The 16,508-nt window shown below is 40.7% G+C and overlaps 1 protein-coding gene across 1 annotated transcript in view; it reads right to left on the bottom strand.

Moving 5' to 3' along the window:
• The window catches only part of nup210 (nucleoporin 210), a 146,761-nt gene that overhangs the window by 49,205 nt on the left and 81,048 nt on the right, over window positions 1-16,508 (bottom strand). Inside the window, exons 15-25 of the mRNA XM_055648193.1 lie at window positions 14,755-14,976; window positions 14,244-14,417; window positions 13,321-13,513; window positions 13,127-13,233; window positions 12,591-12,695; window positions 12,388-12,489; window positions 9,552-9,680; window positions 8,280-8,407; window positions 7,925-8,060; window positions 7,680-7,742; window positions 7,343-7,522 (exon numbers count right to left, since the gene is read on the bottom strand). Of these exons, the coding sequence (XP_055504168.1) occupies window positions 7,343-7,522; window positions 7,680-7,742; window positions 7,925-8,060; window positions 8,280-8,407; window positions 9,552-9,680; window positions 12,388-12,489; window positions 12,591-12,695; window positions 13,127-13,233; window positions 13,321-13,513; window positions 14,244-14,417; window positions 14,755-14,976 (1,539 nt within the window). The remainder of the gene's footprint in view (window positions 1-7,342; window positions 7,523-7,679; window positions 7,743-7,924; window positions 8,061-8,279; window positions 8,408-9,551; window positions 9,681-12,387; window positions 12,490-12,590; window positions 12,696-13,126; window positions 13,234-13,320; window positions 13,514-14,243; window positions 14,418-14,754; window positions 14,977-16,508) is intronic.

Below are 16,508 nucleotides of genomic sequence, written 5' to 3'. Positions count from 1 at the left end.
TTTGAACATTCAACTTTATGAATCAGTGTCATGATTGTCAACATCTGAGGAGGGCTAACTTTCGATGACAGATGCCGTGTAAGGTGGGAGGTCAACACTGACTAAAACACCAATGTCAACCTGCGTGATCGAATAGATTCAGATCACGAGGTTGGGCTGATGCAAAAAAAAAAAAAGGCAGAACTGACGAGTAAAATTTGATTACTTTTAATGTCAGAAGATAAACCTTGGATGAACTCCAAGAATAGTTGTAATAGAAGCAAATCAGGATTTGTGTCAATTAGGATGAATGCCGACTGCCACTTAATTGTAATGTTTTGCTGAGAAAAGTGGGGAAAGTCGGCAAAGACATTGTTACAACATATGAAATGTGAAAGTTGAAAGTATAAATTGGTCAGCTGATGTACAGCACACCAGAAAATTAGCTTCTGCCGTTCTTTAAGAAAAGTAATGCATTTACCAGCATGGGAAAATTGTTCACAGAAGTCAAAAAAGGAGGTAAAGGGTGAAAATCACGTTGTAAATTCCTTGGTCAGACCTTCACCAATAATGGGACAAGGGGACAATTTAAAAAAGATTGAGAGTGAGAGAGTGAGAGTGAGGAGCCCGTTCTATTGTCAGGGGGCATTACTGCTGCTTGTCCTCCATAAACTGACAGGAGGAAGGGACAATTACAAGGGTGAGTTGCCGTATTGTTCCAGATGATAAACTCAAATGAAACAATAAAAGTGGAAAGGATGTTTCCACTCATGCAGGGGCTACCAACTGTTTTTGTCCCATTTACCCCCTGGCAACTTTTCGAAAGTAAATTCCCCCCCAGTGTTTTGTGGGGACAATGGGGAATTTTTAATTTACAGTTTTTAACAAATCCAGAATCAACAAATTTACCCCCTGGGTAGGCAAAATTTACCACCTTGCACTAGTGGGAGAGTCTAGGACTTGAGGTTATACCCTCAGAATTAAAGGATGTTCCTTTGGGAAAGAAATGAGGAGGAATACCTTTAGTCAGAGGGTGGTGAATCTGGGGAATTCTTTGCCACAGATGGCTGTGGAGGCCAAGTCCATGGATATTTTTAAGGCAGAAATAGATATAATCTTGATTTGTATGGGTGTCAGGGGTTATGGGGAGAAGGCAGAAGAATAATGTTAGGAGGGAGAGATAGATCAGCCATGGTTGAATGGTGGAGTAGACTTGATGGGCCAAATAGCCTAATTCTGCTCCTATCACTTACGGCTCTGAAAATACCTCAAGTGTTATAAGTACAGCAACAAAAGGGATGCGGAAATGCCACTGCATTATACACATTGTCAAGAAGTAAAAATAAAATGGATTTCTCAAGTGGGAGCAGGAAAACAAGCAAGCACCGAATGCAGAATGTGAAACCGTGTAAACTCAGAGCAGTGGATTAAGTAGAACAAAACTGAACGTAAATAATACAATTATAGCCCTCTATATGCTCCTGTCAATATTCCTGCAAAGAGGAGCAAGGATGACTAAACTATAGAAAAGGCAATTTCTATTGTTTGGATCAAGGTAAAATAGGCAGTGTTGATCTTAGCGATATTTCATGTCAACTCCTGAAACATGACGCACACATGAACACTGAATGGATGCAGCAGTCTCTGGCAAGTCAAATTATTGCTCAAATAATTTCCCAAAATAATTATATACGTCAATAGATGTCTAAATCCGCTTCTTGTGACTCACATATTTCAGGTCATATAAAAACTAAAGCTTTGCAAAGCAAGCTTCAAATGAAATACACTATTCACGGGTATTACAAGCAATTAGGAAGAAGAAAAGGATTCTTGTCTTTATTGCAAGGTAGTTGAGGTGAACACATGTACAGAATACAAGTATAAAATATGGTCTACTTGTTTAGAAGGTATGTAGTAAAGTTTCCTTAAAGGAATTCCTGAAACGAATGCTAATTTTTAAAGAGAAATTCAAAGGAACATACATCTATTCCAAGAAATTAGAGAGGTTCTCATGGAAATATTTAAAACTCTGAGAACATTTAATGTTGATATGGAGGGTTTTTTTCTGGTTGACAAGTCCAGAACTAGCTGCACATTATCAGAAGAGGTAGCCACTTGAACTTCAATGGCAAGAATCTTTTTTTATTCAGATACTTGCATATCTTTGCTATTCTGTGCCTCACAATGTCGCAGGTGCTCATTCAATGAATATATTCAAGACTGAAAAGGTTAATATTCTGGTAACAAGGCAAAATAGGAGATATGGGCATAGTACATGCAAATTAATGTCTTATTTAGCACCTTTCTAGTTGATACGTCTCCCCATTGGATTGCAACCTTGTTGTGGTCAAGGAGCTTGTGTGTCTCAATGACCCCTAGAGCTATGCCAGCGGGAGATTCGTCTCCTGTTAGGGTCTCCCATGCTGGACAGGTCGAAGGGTAGAGGCGAGACGAAGAGCGATCCACTGGTCCTCCAGGTTGGAGGTTGAGCACAGGGCTAACAACCCTCTCTCGTAAAACACATATGTTACGGAAACAGCACTGAAGGAATCAACACTACTGAGTGGAGGACCTTTGTCGCTGCCCTACATGGCAGGAGGTATAAGAGGCAGTAAGTAAGTAAGTAGTTGACACGTGTTGAGGAGATGAATGATTTATTCTCAAAGTTGTCTGCCAACTTCTGCACACTAACTTGACAGAAGAAAAAATTGCAGCTTTCCATAAAGCAGTTCTTTATTTCTCCAATTACTATACCTACATCCTACATTAAACAGGATCTGTTTAATCTTGTCTTTTATTCCATCAAAGACTTTCTCCTCATATTTATCGCTGATCCAGCTCTCCATTTTGGTGAAAGGTCAACAACATAAAATTGCACCGGTTTTCTGTGAAGGTGCAGCCTGACAGTGCATCTCAGTAGTGCTTTTATTTTGGAAATTGTTGTACCAATTGAAACTGGCTAGTTCGGCAGCCTTGGGATCAGACTTGCCGTAGGCCACAGGAAATCCAGACCACCAAAAAATTCATCTGATCATCTTCCTCTGAACAGAACTCTTTTTTTCCCAAATGTAGACACTAATCTGATCAGCTTCAGAGAAGTGCCTGAAATTTCTGTAAATTGTAATCACTAATGGCCTAGATCACAAAGTGAACATAAAGTGCTTTTGACTTGATTTGCCGAAGAACCTGTATCACCCAAACCAAGTCCATGACGACCAACAATCACCCATACACCAGTTCTATTGGACACACGAGGGATAATTTACAGAAGCCAATTAACCTACACACTTGCACAGCTTTGGGATGTGGGTGGAAACTACTTTTCTTGTTAATTCTTCAACTCAGACAGTTATTTTTCCCTCTTAAATCTGCTTTAAATCAGCCTAGTGGTCCCTCAGCACATCCTCAGATGGAATTTGATTGATTTGGAGTTAAAGGCACTTCTTACTGAAAGTATCAGGCTATGGTTTAAACAAGATAATTTAGAGGAATTAAGATTAAATTGGAAAGGGGAGGTTCTAGTGTACTGAATGGTTGTCAAGGGTCTCGTAACCCAGAAACAAGGTGCTCCAATATTATAATTTTGGATCTGAACCTCAATATAGATTTACAGGGATATTAAACTGGGGAGAAAAATAGCAATCTAAAAAGGCTGCTCGTGAAATATATACTATGTATGTGCACAGAAATGAACTACATGCAATTTAAGTACTATACATAAGGGAAAAATAGATGACATATACTCAATAAATGAAGTAGTGCCAAGAATGTAATTGGAAATGACCCAGGAATCCTAATAGACAAAAACTTGGCATATCCAACCAATGTAGAATAGCCTTCAGCAAAGCTATATGGCAAAAGAATAGAATACAAATCAAAAGCGGTGGATAAAGAATTGGTCATCTGGTCACTGCTTCTGGTTGCTGAGAAACAACGTGACAGTTGACACTGGTCTCATTGCAGTCACTGTGCAGAAGGAAGTAATTTATGAGGAAAAAGCTTTCATTTTAAAGCCCATGTAACCATTAATAATTCACAAACAGGAGGTTGAATAAAGTAGATCTGAAATATTATTTAATGTCAGAGCGTGATCAAAGGGCACAGTTTGAATAAATGAGGTAAACTTCCAATTTATAGACAATTTTATCCATGTGCAGAATGGAAGTACAAACAGAGATGAAAATCTTTGAAGAGTTGGAGGTGTGGAAATGCAGTGTTTTGATTGATGAATTAATTAATTTTGGCATGGCTACCACCTCTCAATCTTAGATAGACACAAACATGCTGGAGTAACTCAATGGGACAGGCAGTATCTCTGTAAAGGTGGAATGGGTGATGTTTTGGGTCGAGACCCTTCTTCAGAATGAGCGTCAGGGGAAACAGAGATAAGGAAGTGCAAGAGATCAAAAGAGATGCAGATCAAGGAAAATGTAGAATAGACCATTGTTAGCTGGGAGAAGGTGACATAGAAACATAGAAAATAGGTGCAGGAGTAGGCCATTCGGCCCTTCGAGCCTGCACCGCCATTCAATATGATCATGGCCGATCATCCAACTCAGTATCCTGTACCTGCCTTCTCTCCATACCCCCTTTACCACAAGGGCCACATATAACTCCCTCTTAAATATAGCCAATGAACTGGCCTCAATTACCTTCTGTGGCAGAGAATTCCAGAGATTCACCACTCTCTGTGTGAAAACAGAGCAAACAGAGATGCAATGTAATCCGAGGGACGGCCAGCTTTATTTGGAATGCTTTAGCTTATATGCGACCTGAAGTATGCGAGTCACAATTAGCAGATGCATCAATCTATTGACGTGTATAATTATTTTGGGAAATTATTTGAGCAATAAGGTGTTAAGCAACTTGGAGATCAGGTAGATTTAGGCGAACTGAGCGGAGGTGTTCAGCAAAACGATTATGAAGCCTGCGCTTGGTCTTGCCGATATATAGGAGAGCCATCGGGAGATCAGGTAGGTTAACACTTTAACTCGCCCTCCCAGTCCCACACTGACCTTTCTGTCATGAGTCTCCTCCATTGTCAGAGTGAGGCCCAGCTCAAATTGGAGGAACAGCACCTCATAGTTCGCTTGGGCTGCTAACACCCCAGTGGTATGAACATTGACTTCTCTACTACCTTATCTCTGTAACTCTCTCTCCCCTGACGCTCAGTCTGAAGAAGGATCTTGACTCGAAACGTCATCCATTCCTTCTCTCCAGAGATCTTGTGTGTAAACCAGCATCTGCAGTTTCTTCCTACACACCTCTCAATCTTGTTGGGAATTATGATATAATCATAAACTTTAAGGCATTTACCAATTTGAAATATTTTTACCTCATGATTGTTGTCATGTGACCAGGTGAGATTATTTATAATCTTAAACATTCTAAAAATTAAAATAAACCCTTGTTTTAACAGACCTTATAACAGATTTTGGTTACAGTGGCTGGATCTCGGACCTGCATCGCCTGTCCGGCCTCTAATGGCAGAAGCTTCCGAGGCCACCACCAACTGGAAAGGTGCAACAGTGAGCCTGTGATTGGGCAGCTGCAACCGCAACGCTTCAATGCGGACACAGACCCCCGCCACCCTTTGCACAATCACCAACATGCCAAGAAACGCATGAAGAGTCGGAACAGCTTCGTGGACCAGAGCCAACCAGGTACCAAAACCAAACAACAGATGGCACCAGGACACTACCTGCCTTATACTACGACCTGGAAAGCCCTAAACTGCCTCCACACTGGAGTGGGACGTTGCAGACTCAACCTGAAGATGTGGAGCCTCTCGGACTCTGACGTGGAACTGTGGAGAGATACAGACAATGGCCCACCTACTGACTTGCAGTGGAGAGTCATGCACTGCGGACAGTCTCCGCAGAGGCACAGATGTGGCACTGGCTGCGGCAAAGCAATGGCAGAACGTCATCTGACACATGATCGAGCGAGAGTGAGCCTGTCTTCACCCACCGCACAATCCAGTTGATGCAGCTGTTGTGGCTCATGTTGTAACCCCTGGGGCCAGTGCTTTCTTCAGGCAGCCACCACCAACAGGACACACTCAGTCACCGTGGGGCTCCCTCCCCTCTCCCCAACCAGTTGCCACTTCTTTCTTCACTTTGTCCGCCTCCTCCTTCTGCCGCTCTGTCCACTCGGCCTCTGCCGTCTGCCCCCTCCACTCCACTGCCACCTCCTCCGTCCCAGAGACACCAACACACTCGACCTTGAAAGCCACAGCAGGTAAGAGGGGAAGGGTGCCCCATGGTGACCAAGCCGCGACCTGTCGTTAGCAGCGGCCTGAATAAAGCACTGTCCCCAGGTGCAACAACAGACATGTTAACCGGTGACAAAGGGCTCGCTGGTACAGACCACCGGCATCAGCGCCGTGTTTTAAAGTGAAATGACACAAAGCACTGGAGTAACTCAGCAAACTGAGCCTGTCTGTAGAACGGTCCCAACATCACCTATCCATCTTCTTGTGTCCTTTTGTGAATTAACCATCATCTGCAGTTCTTCGTTTCAACTATACACAATGATAATACCTACTCGGTTAAAATGGACAATCAGCAATAACAGACACCATTGCCCCCAGGAAGCAAGCGGGCAAGATCATCTCTGACCCCTCTCACCCTGGCCACAAACTCTTTGAATCACTTCCCTCTGGAAGGCGACTCCGGGTTGTCAAAGCTGCCACTGCCAGACATAAAAACAGTTTTTATCCACGAGTAGTTGCTCTACTCAACAGCCAAAAATCTGTAGCCTCCCTTTGATCTGGTATTTTGTTGGTTCACATGCTTGATCAATGGTGTTTTATCATTAATGTTTTATTATTATTAATGTTTAGTGTTTTCCGAGTCATTCGTAACTGTCACTGTATGTCATGTTGTTACTTGTGGGCGGAGCACCAAGGCAAATTCCTTGTATGTGAATACTTGGCCAATAAACCTACTTACTTACTTATATAGTCTATTATGACGAGAGTTGTTACTATATATCATTTCATAAGAAAAACTTTCAAGTTAATTAAATGTACTTAAAAGCCTGACTTAGTGAACAAATGTTGCTATGGTTTTGCTGTGTCATCTCAAGAAATAAAAACTACCCATACAGGTGTAAAATCAACATTAATTTTCAAGAGATTTGGTAATAAACTTCCTTTTCTAATCCAGGATTAACCCAAGGATATAATTCAAATTATCTGCTTTCACCATAGAATATCAGCAATGCCAGTGGCTGAAGGTTTTCATAGGGTTTCTTCAGAATGGGTTCTCTTCAAAAAACCTCTGACGAATTGACACTCTAATGCATGAACCAATGTAAAACACAATTGTGGCACATCGGATCCTGATTTCACAATTCTTACCTGAGAAATCACCACTACTTTGCCACTTTCAGCATCAATTACTTGGACTACACCTTTCACCTTCCCACTTCCAACTGCAAGCCCCTTCACAAGGCCAATGTTATTCACTGTGGCAAGATTCTGGTCACTTAAGGAGAACAGAATATTGGACTGAGGCTGCGGTCCTCCTTCAGAAGTAATCTGCAAGATAGTAAATTATTAACATTCTTCAGAATATCCAGACAGAAATATTTTGTAACTTTCATTATGTTGTGCCTTATATCCAAAGTTAAAACGTTTCAGCATGTTTCAGTTCTAAACACTTGTGAGAAATAATCACATCCTGATTACAACCAACCTGCATCATTGCGCCCACAATGAGTGTTACTTTTCTTGGAATTAATCGAAAAGGATGGAAAACCTGCAGAACAGAAACAAATTAATTCCAGATACGGATAAGATTGAAATTATATCAAATATTCATTCCTTATCTTTAACATTCAGAATATTAGAATTCTGTATGAGTGTTCTTTGGTTTATAATATCATGATAATAACATTTCTCGATCAATTATGGAAATAGTTGAACCATGCTCAAACTTACTTCAATTTGTTGAGGTGCAGAACTTAGTTTTTTGCCAGTTTTGGTTACTACAGTTGCTGTCAAACTTGTCAGTCCAATAGCGATTCCTTTCACAGTAAAGCTAACAGTGTAATCGTCAAGGATTTCATCAAGTGGCCTAAGACAGAAAATGTGTTGAATGTGAGTGGGTGGACGGGTGGGTGGTGAGGGCAGGTGGAGAAGGAAGGGGTCGAAAAAACCATCAGTTCAAGCATTCATGATTAAACTGAAGGAAGATGGACAACGCACCAAATAGTTACCCCTGCAGAACCCAGTCTACGGAGATGAAAAGGGACGGAACTAATCATTCTTTCCAGGTCAAAAAAAAGTTACTTACTCCAAAGAAAGTATTTGAGAAGCTGCTTTCAATTTTAACTTCATGAATGTTAAGTATTTGGACAAGAAGGGTTTTCTTGAATAATCCAAAACTCGCACATAGGCTTTGACGGTGTTATAAATCTCCACCTGCAGAAGACAAAGTTATCTTAATATCAAATGTTTTCATGTGTGTCATTTAAATAGTTTGAAAAGCAAAGTGGATTTCCAAAGCGGTATGCGCAAGCCCATTAATCTTTATTTAACCATAACACAACAGGTCAGAATATCTTTGTTTGTTACCCTTATATGTCCAAAATAATGATCCCCCAAAAGGTGATAATACCATCTATATTTCCATGTCATCACAGCCAAGCATGCAGTTATCTTTCCAAGACGCAATAAACAATATTTTGTTTTACACGTGGCCTATTGCACCACCCCCTACTTTCAATACAGTTGCTCTTTGATTTCCTGCTCCAATGCCCTTTCCTTTTAGTAAAGCAAAAGGGCACAAATGACTTGAGTAGCAGCATCTATGCAGCACATGGACAGGTGATGCTTCAGGTCGAGACCCTTCTTCAGTCTGATTGTAGCAGTTTGCCGGGGGGGTGGGGTGGGGAGAGGAAGCTGGAAAACGGGAGAGATTCTCCAGAGATGTAATCCAATTCATAGTTACTCCAGCAATTGATGTATTTGTGTATTAATCAGCATCTGCAGTTCCTTGTTTCTATAGTTCTATATCATGTAATTGCAGTTATAGTTGAATTTATATTGATTTTTCTTAGATTGTCACAATTTTGCGGAATCCAGTTTCCGTTTGGAGAAGCAATCAATGTCAAATATTCACTGTGCAGTCAAATTTTATGCATTCGGGAAATTTCCCCCAATTCTTCCCTCACACGATGAATTAGTGTTTAACTAACAAATCTTCCATATCATTTCCACAGGAAAAAGATATTCTTCAATTCATCCTATCATAAGCCATGCTACTTTTAAAAATCCTTCATTAAACCATCTACTAGCTTTTCTGTTCCAAAAGAACGGGTCCTAAATCTTTCTCTGAAGTTGTCCATCATCATCACTGTTTAAGCTGCAGTGCAGAGTCTACATCTGTAATTTATTTTTTCCATCATTGAATAGCCATTATGTCCACCATATTTTTAATCATTTTATTGAAACATGTTTGTTTGCTTTAACGATCCAAGAATCCATTTACAAAAAATATGCTACTTATTATGTACGACTTCATCTATCTTGACTTGCAATTAATACACAAACCAAAACGACTAACCTTGTCCACAACCCGTACATACAGCTCCAAAATATCTGATATGTGTACTTCAGCTTTAGCAGGCTCCAGAAAAGCCAAGCATAAGTCGTGGACCAAGACGCTCAAAGTTCCTGGATGAATTGGCCACACCTGTACAAAATACAAATAGTAGTAATTAACTGGTAGTTGGCCGTTTTTTTCTGTTAAAGACAATCTGGTTTAGGTTATTTTGGTTAGTCACGTGTACCGAGAAAGTGAAAACCTTTGTTTGCATTCCATCCAGACAGCTCACACCATACACGAGTATAGACACAAATCTAGGTGGCACAAAAGTGAAAAATACAATGCAGTCTAGCGTTACACCTACAGAAAAAGTGCAGGTCAAAAAGGGCTACAGCTGCATGGGGTAGAATGGAAGATGGAACATTTATATTAGTGTGAGAGTCTGGTAACAATGGGAAAGGTGTTAGAGTCCGACGGTTTGTGCTTTCAAACTTTTGCATCTATGGTCCTACGGGAGAGGGAAGTTGGTCTTTGATTATGGTCATGGTGGGAGTTGGTCTTTGATTATGTCAGATTCTTTACCAATGTAGCGAGAACAGTCGATGGAGTCAATCGATGGAGGGGCTGGGTGAGTGATGGACTGGGTAGCATTCGCAATTGCAATTTATTGTGGCCTTGATGCCAAGCAGTGATGCATCCAGACAGGAGGATTTCTATGGTGCATCCGCCAACGTTGATTCGTCATTGGGGTCATGCCAAATGTTCTCATTCTTCTAAGAAAGCAGGGCATTCGTGTGCTTTCTTGACATTCCTCAGCACACCTGCCCAACTGATCAAGATCCTGCTGTAATCTTTGACAACCATCTTCACTATCTACAACACCACCCACTTTAGTGTCATCTGCTAACTTGCTAACCATGTTCTCATTCAAATCATTGATACAGATGACCCAGGGTTAGGGTCACAGCAATTGGCCCAGCACAGGACCCTAAGGCATACCACTAGTCCCAGGCCTCCAGTCTGCAAAGCAACCTTCCACCATCACCTTCTACTTCCTTCCAGGAAGCCAATTTTCTATCCATTCAGCTATCTCTCCTTGGATTCCATGCGATCTAACCTTCCAGAGCAGTCTACCCATGCGGAACCTTGTCGAATGCTTGGCTGAAATCCATATATACAACATCTACAGCTCTGACCTCATCAATCTTTTCGGTCACATCTTCAAAAAACTCATTCAGGTACATGAGACATGACCTCCCATGTACTATCCTTAATCAGCCCTTGTCCATCAAAATGCTTGATGATCGTATCCTTTAGAATACTCTCTAGTAACTTTCTGCCCACAGATTTTAGGCTCACTAGGCTGATCTGACATCTGCGCTAGTGGACCTGAATCTGACATCTGCACCAGAGGCTGGCGGGACAGATAATGTCGTTTCACTGACCCACTGTTCAAACTGAGTATTGAACTCAGCAGGGTGGAATACATTATTGCCCTTGATTCTGCCCAACTTCACCTTGTAACCCATTATGGCATGCAAGAACTTGTATTCTTTCTTAGCATCCTTAATAGCTTTGCAAAGGTCATACCTAAGCTTTCTGTGTAGGTCTAGGTCACTTGAACATCACTAGTTAAGAGCGTTTAATTGTCATATGTAAAGACAACAAATGAAATTAGTACCTGCTACAGCTTAACAGGCCCATACACTCATCCCATAAATATGTCAATGTCAATAATACAATAAATGAGTGATTAGTAACTCTCGATAACCAATATAGCGCAAAACTGAACATCATAATGCAACCAAGAATAAAGTCCATAGGAGATCATGGTTGCCAAAGATAAGATCTTCAAGCATTTAGATGGGCAAGGGCTGATCAGCGATAGTCAGCATGGTTTTGCACGAGGGACGTTGTGTCTCTGAGCTTTTTGAAGATGTGACCAAAAAAGTCGACGAGGGCAGAGCTGTAGATGTTGTAAACATGGATTTCAGTAAAGCAATCGACAAGGTTCCGTATGGTAGGCTGCTCTGGAAGGTTAGATTGCATGGGATCCAAGTAGTGGTTGTGCAATATTCAAGAACCTGATGGATGCTGGAAAGACGCCGTTCTTGAACCTGGTGGTCTCTCTGAGAGGATCCCGCGGTTTCCATTTGGGGATACTTTGATTGACTTCTTCATCAGGCAGTTCTTGACACACTTATTGACCAAGTCAGTGATGGCACTGGTGTATTCATCTGGGTTAGCAAAAATGCTGGAGAAACTCAGCGGGTGACGCAGCATCTATGGAGCGAAGCAATAGGTGACGTTTGGGTCAAGACTGACGTCTACCCCACTTTATCTGGGTTGGCTGTCGGTTCCTTAAATGTGGACCAGTCCACCAACTCAAAGGAGGCATGTAAGAGAACTATTTATTCAGACTTGCACAGTACAACATAGTGTGTTGGATCCTCATGCTTTACTTTATGTTTATAAGCAGGGAGAAGGGGCACAGTGATCTGATTTTCTAAAGTGCGGGCAGAGGATAGAGCAGCAGGGATGGGAAAGCATGTTTGTAGGTAGTATTTTAGTAGTACGCTCCCCAGGTTAGCCTTGCTGAAGCCTCTGGCTAACAATGGGATACTTTCCTGGGATACTTTCTTTTGAAGTTGCTGGTAACAGCGTATGTCATCCAGTGCAATATTATGTTATTAATTTACCAAAAGCTACAGAAGATATTATAAATCCAACCACATTTTAATTTATCCACTGTTTAAAAACTATTGGATGGCTTAATTCTACTGCAAGAGATTAAAAAACACCAAGAACTACAGCCACTCCCCCTGCGCCCAGATCATAGAGGAGAATGACTTACCTGAGCAATGCTCTGGGCCTCCTGATAGGCTACCCTTGCTAGGTCCATTGAACTTGTATTGATAAAAAAATATCCTGATCCTTCCTTGAGTGAAAGCTCTGCCTTTTAGAAACAAAGGGGCAAAAAATTCTCAACTTCAATATACATTTTGCAAACAAAAGTTTTTTTGTACATGCATTCCAAAATGTTTGGTGAACTTTTACCTTAACATTTGGATGGTTGTAAATGGTAACATTATCCGGAATGACTTTAACATCTTCCACAAGCAACAATTCAATTGTAGCCGATACAGGCAGTAAGGGATCATACTGTGACAAAGCAGAACCAAAAATCAGAATGTCCATTATTCATCTTTAAGTACATTGTAACCCAGTATTATTAAAACTACTCTTTTCCCATGGATTAATCAGCCCTTGTGATTAATCCATGGCTGATACTTCAATTTACGTGGTACTTAGTAAGTAATCTAACTTCATAGATAGATATAAAATGCTGGAGTAACTCAGCGAAACAGGCAGCATATCTGGATCGAAGGAATGGGTGACATTTCGGGTCGACACCCTTCCTGAAGACTCTTCCTCAACCCGAAACATCACCCAGACCTCTCCAGAGATGCTGCCTGTTGCGCTGTGTTATTCCAGCTTTCCGTGTCTATCTTCTGTGTAAACCAGCATCTGCAGTTCCTTCCTACACTCTTAATTCATACTTCGATTTACTGTCATTTTACTCTATGACATACCTTGGATTTAACTTTCGCTGCAACGAGATGTTCCTGTTGGTAGCCCGCTGCAGTTGCTGTGATCGAGGTAGTTCCTGATTCACGATGAACCAGTACAGTTTGTAAACCTTGAAAGAATGAAGTCCACATCGTGAGGTGACACAAACTCTTCAACTTTTACAATGAAAACAAAATTAATTGGACGTTAACTATACCATGTTGCTTCCTTTGCCCATTTCCATGATCTTTTACATTTATTTGCATAGGCATGTTCTGTTCAATGCTGGCTAAGGAAAGCTTTGATGATTCCCAAAAAATATTAAGGGAAGAAAAGTTGTCAAATTTACGCCCTTGCTGGTCATATGCTTCCAAATCAAGAACTGGATTCCGATAGTTTGACACAGGAACCTAGAAGAGATACAAAACTATCAGCATAAAGTAATAATTTTAATTAGGCTTTTCCTCAAAACAAAATAATAAAAAATGGTTCTAGTGACCAAAAGAAAACAACATTCTCTAAATACTTAAAGCAAATGCATATATTCTTATACAGTATGGGCTTGGTAATCGGATTGGCGTGAAAAATCAAGCTTGCTTAGGAATTTCAATGTTACAATGTTCAATGTTACAGGGCGGCACAGTGGCGCAGCGGTAGAGTTGCTGCCTTACAGCGCTTGCAGCGCAGGAGACCCAGGTTCGATCCTGACTACAGGTGCTGTCTGTGCGGAGTTTGTGTGTTCTCCCCGTGACTTTTCATCGAGATCTTCGGTTTCCTCCCACACTCCAAAAGGCGTACAGGTTTGTAGGTTGATTGGCTTGGTGTATGTGTAAATTGTCCCTAGTATGTGTAGGATAGTGTTAACATGCGGGGTCACTGGTCAATGCGGACTTGGTGGGCCGAAAGGCCTGTTTCCGCGCTGTATCTCTAAAAATACAAAATTCTACTCTTTTCCTCCTTATTCCTGTTTGGCTATTAAATTAAAAAATAAGAAGTTGTATATGAAATGTAATATGTCAACAAGTATTAGGTACTGAGATATCACAGTATTGTACTTACTTCTAACAAAAATAAATTAAAAAAAGGGGGGGGAATAAATAAATAAAAATACAAATTATTTAGAACACAAATTTGACATACAACTTGCTTATTTTGCTGAAGCAAAGGGCATGATACGTCCAACTGAGAACTCAGGTACACAGGAGTCAATGAAAGCCTTGAAGGAGGACAGCAGATAAATTTAACGACAGCTGGCTCCACTGCAGGGAAGGAGTTTTTTAAGCTAGCCTTGTTCCCAACTGTCAAAGCCAAAACCTGAAACGGAAAGAAACATCCATTCAATAAGAAGGATACAATAGTTTAAAGTGAACAAAGAACGACTCTCTCATATTGTAACATTTCTAAAATAATAGGGCCTGGGTGAGTAGTAACTGGCTGTAAACACCGCCAAAACAAAAAAGGTCAGTTGCATCAAGTACCAGAGAAGTTTACAAATGATTCACATATCTATGTAGATGTACACACCAAGAACTGTATTCATCTTGAAAGGAGGTCACTGAACAGACACCTTATGCATACAGTTGGAGCATTTATGTCGGCAAATTGCTGTTAAGCCATACCCATACCTTAACTTTAAGCCACTATTTCTCACCTGCTCCCCCAGTGCCATGCAGGTAGCTCTAACCAAATGCTTTGGCTGGTTTCTAAATGCAGGTGAACTTATAAGATGAAGACTGATACTCTCTTCATTTTCAGCTGTAAGATCTGTGAAGAACTTTGAAGGCTCCAGGACCCAGGGCCTGGGTCCTCCCTCAAATAGCATATCCTTTGAGGATCCCAAAGTTACCAAAGCCACAGATACTGGATCAACAGCCTAAAATTAACAACAAAAAAATCAGGAAGATTATCATGTTTGCATCACTATTACTGAAAAATTATTGTGCAAATTCATTTGTCAACACTACCATAATAAATTTCAATGGTGGAACTTCAATTCATTATATTGCATTCTTGGCTTCAAAATAAGTGCTTACAACCAACAATGATTAAGGAGGAACACAGCGGAGTGCTTACTTTGATTTAGGTTGTTTTTGTAACAAGAAGAATTACAAGTATCAGAGCAATTAGGGCCAAGTGCCAGCATATCAAGTGATGACCCTATCCATGAACAAAAAAACCCCACGCTGCAGAGTGTACTAGACCTACCCAGGTAGATCACTGGCCAGCTTGGCCTGGACAAGGCCAAAGTGTCGAAGGAATTATTGGAGTATCACTAACCATCCACTAGCCAACACCACATTATGGGAAATGTATACCAATAAATTAATCAACTAACCAGGAAGTCTTTGGAAAATGGGTGTAAACAAGCACCAAAGGGAAGCTGAAAGTCACAGCGAGAACATGCAAACTCTACATGAAAAGCACCGGTCAGGATCAAATTCAAATCCCCAGAGATAGTCTAAACTTGACAGGCACCCCAGGAGTCATGAAAGAGGCTACGCTGGAAACAGAATCATAAACTGGGAGTGGAAATCCAGTTTACACACTGAAGGGAGGATGTGAAGGAAATTAACATCCAATGCCGGTACAATCTATTATATTTCTCTTGGGCAGCTTACAACACAGTGTATGATAGTGGATTTCTCTAACTTCAAGTAACCCCTGTATTCCCACTCTCTCCATCCCTTCCCCACCCAAGTCAGACCAGCTACAAAGTTGTCTTGTTGAGTCTCATTGTCTGCAACTCGTTCTCACCTAACAAACAGCTAACAATGACCTGTTTCCTTTATCATCTTTACTTTTTTGCACATCTTTCATTCATTTGTTCTATATCTCTCTATATATCACCCTTTATATCTCTCATTTCCCTTTCCCCTGGCTCTCCAGTCTGAAAAAGGGTCTTGACCCAAAACATCACCTATTCCTTTCCTCCAGAGATACTGTCTGACCCGCTGAGTTACTCCAGCTTTTTGTGTCTTATGTATATATCTGATCAATGTTCTTCAGAGAACCTCTGATTGATACAGCCCAAGTCCATGAAAATAAGTCTATGAACACTGTGTATTGCAGGCCATGTGTTCATTGCCATGGAGATAATTAATAATCAGAAAAGTAGTGGACACAGACATAGAGATATATAGACCACCAGCTGTCTACAAACATTAAATTATACCATCAGGTAATTTATCTTTTAAGTTAACTAATTACTGAGAAATGATTAACCAGCCACAACTTTTCTCTGTTTTACTTCTTGTCCTTTCATCTCCAAATGTTTTTTTATTATAACCCTTTACGTGGGGAAGCAATGCAGTTAATGAACAATTGTAACTTTAAAGAACTGTGTAGTATCTCTTGGTATATTGTAACAGATACTTTAGTTTATGTAGCAATCTGTAACAAAATGAT

The sequence above is a fragment of the Leucoraja erinacea genome, chromosome 16 (genome assembly GCF_028641065.1).
Source record: "Leucoraja erinacea ecotype New England chromosome 16, Leri_hhj_1, whole genome shotgun sequence".
NCBI lineage: Eukaryota > Metazoa > Chordata > Chondrichthyes > Rajiformes > Rajidae > Leucoraja > Leucoraja erinaceus.
This window is presented reverse-complemented; position numbering and strand designations above follow the sequence as displayed.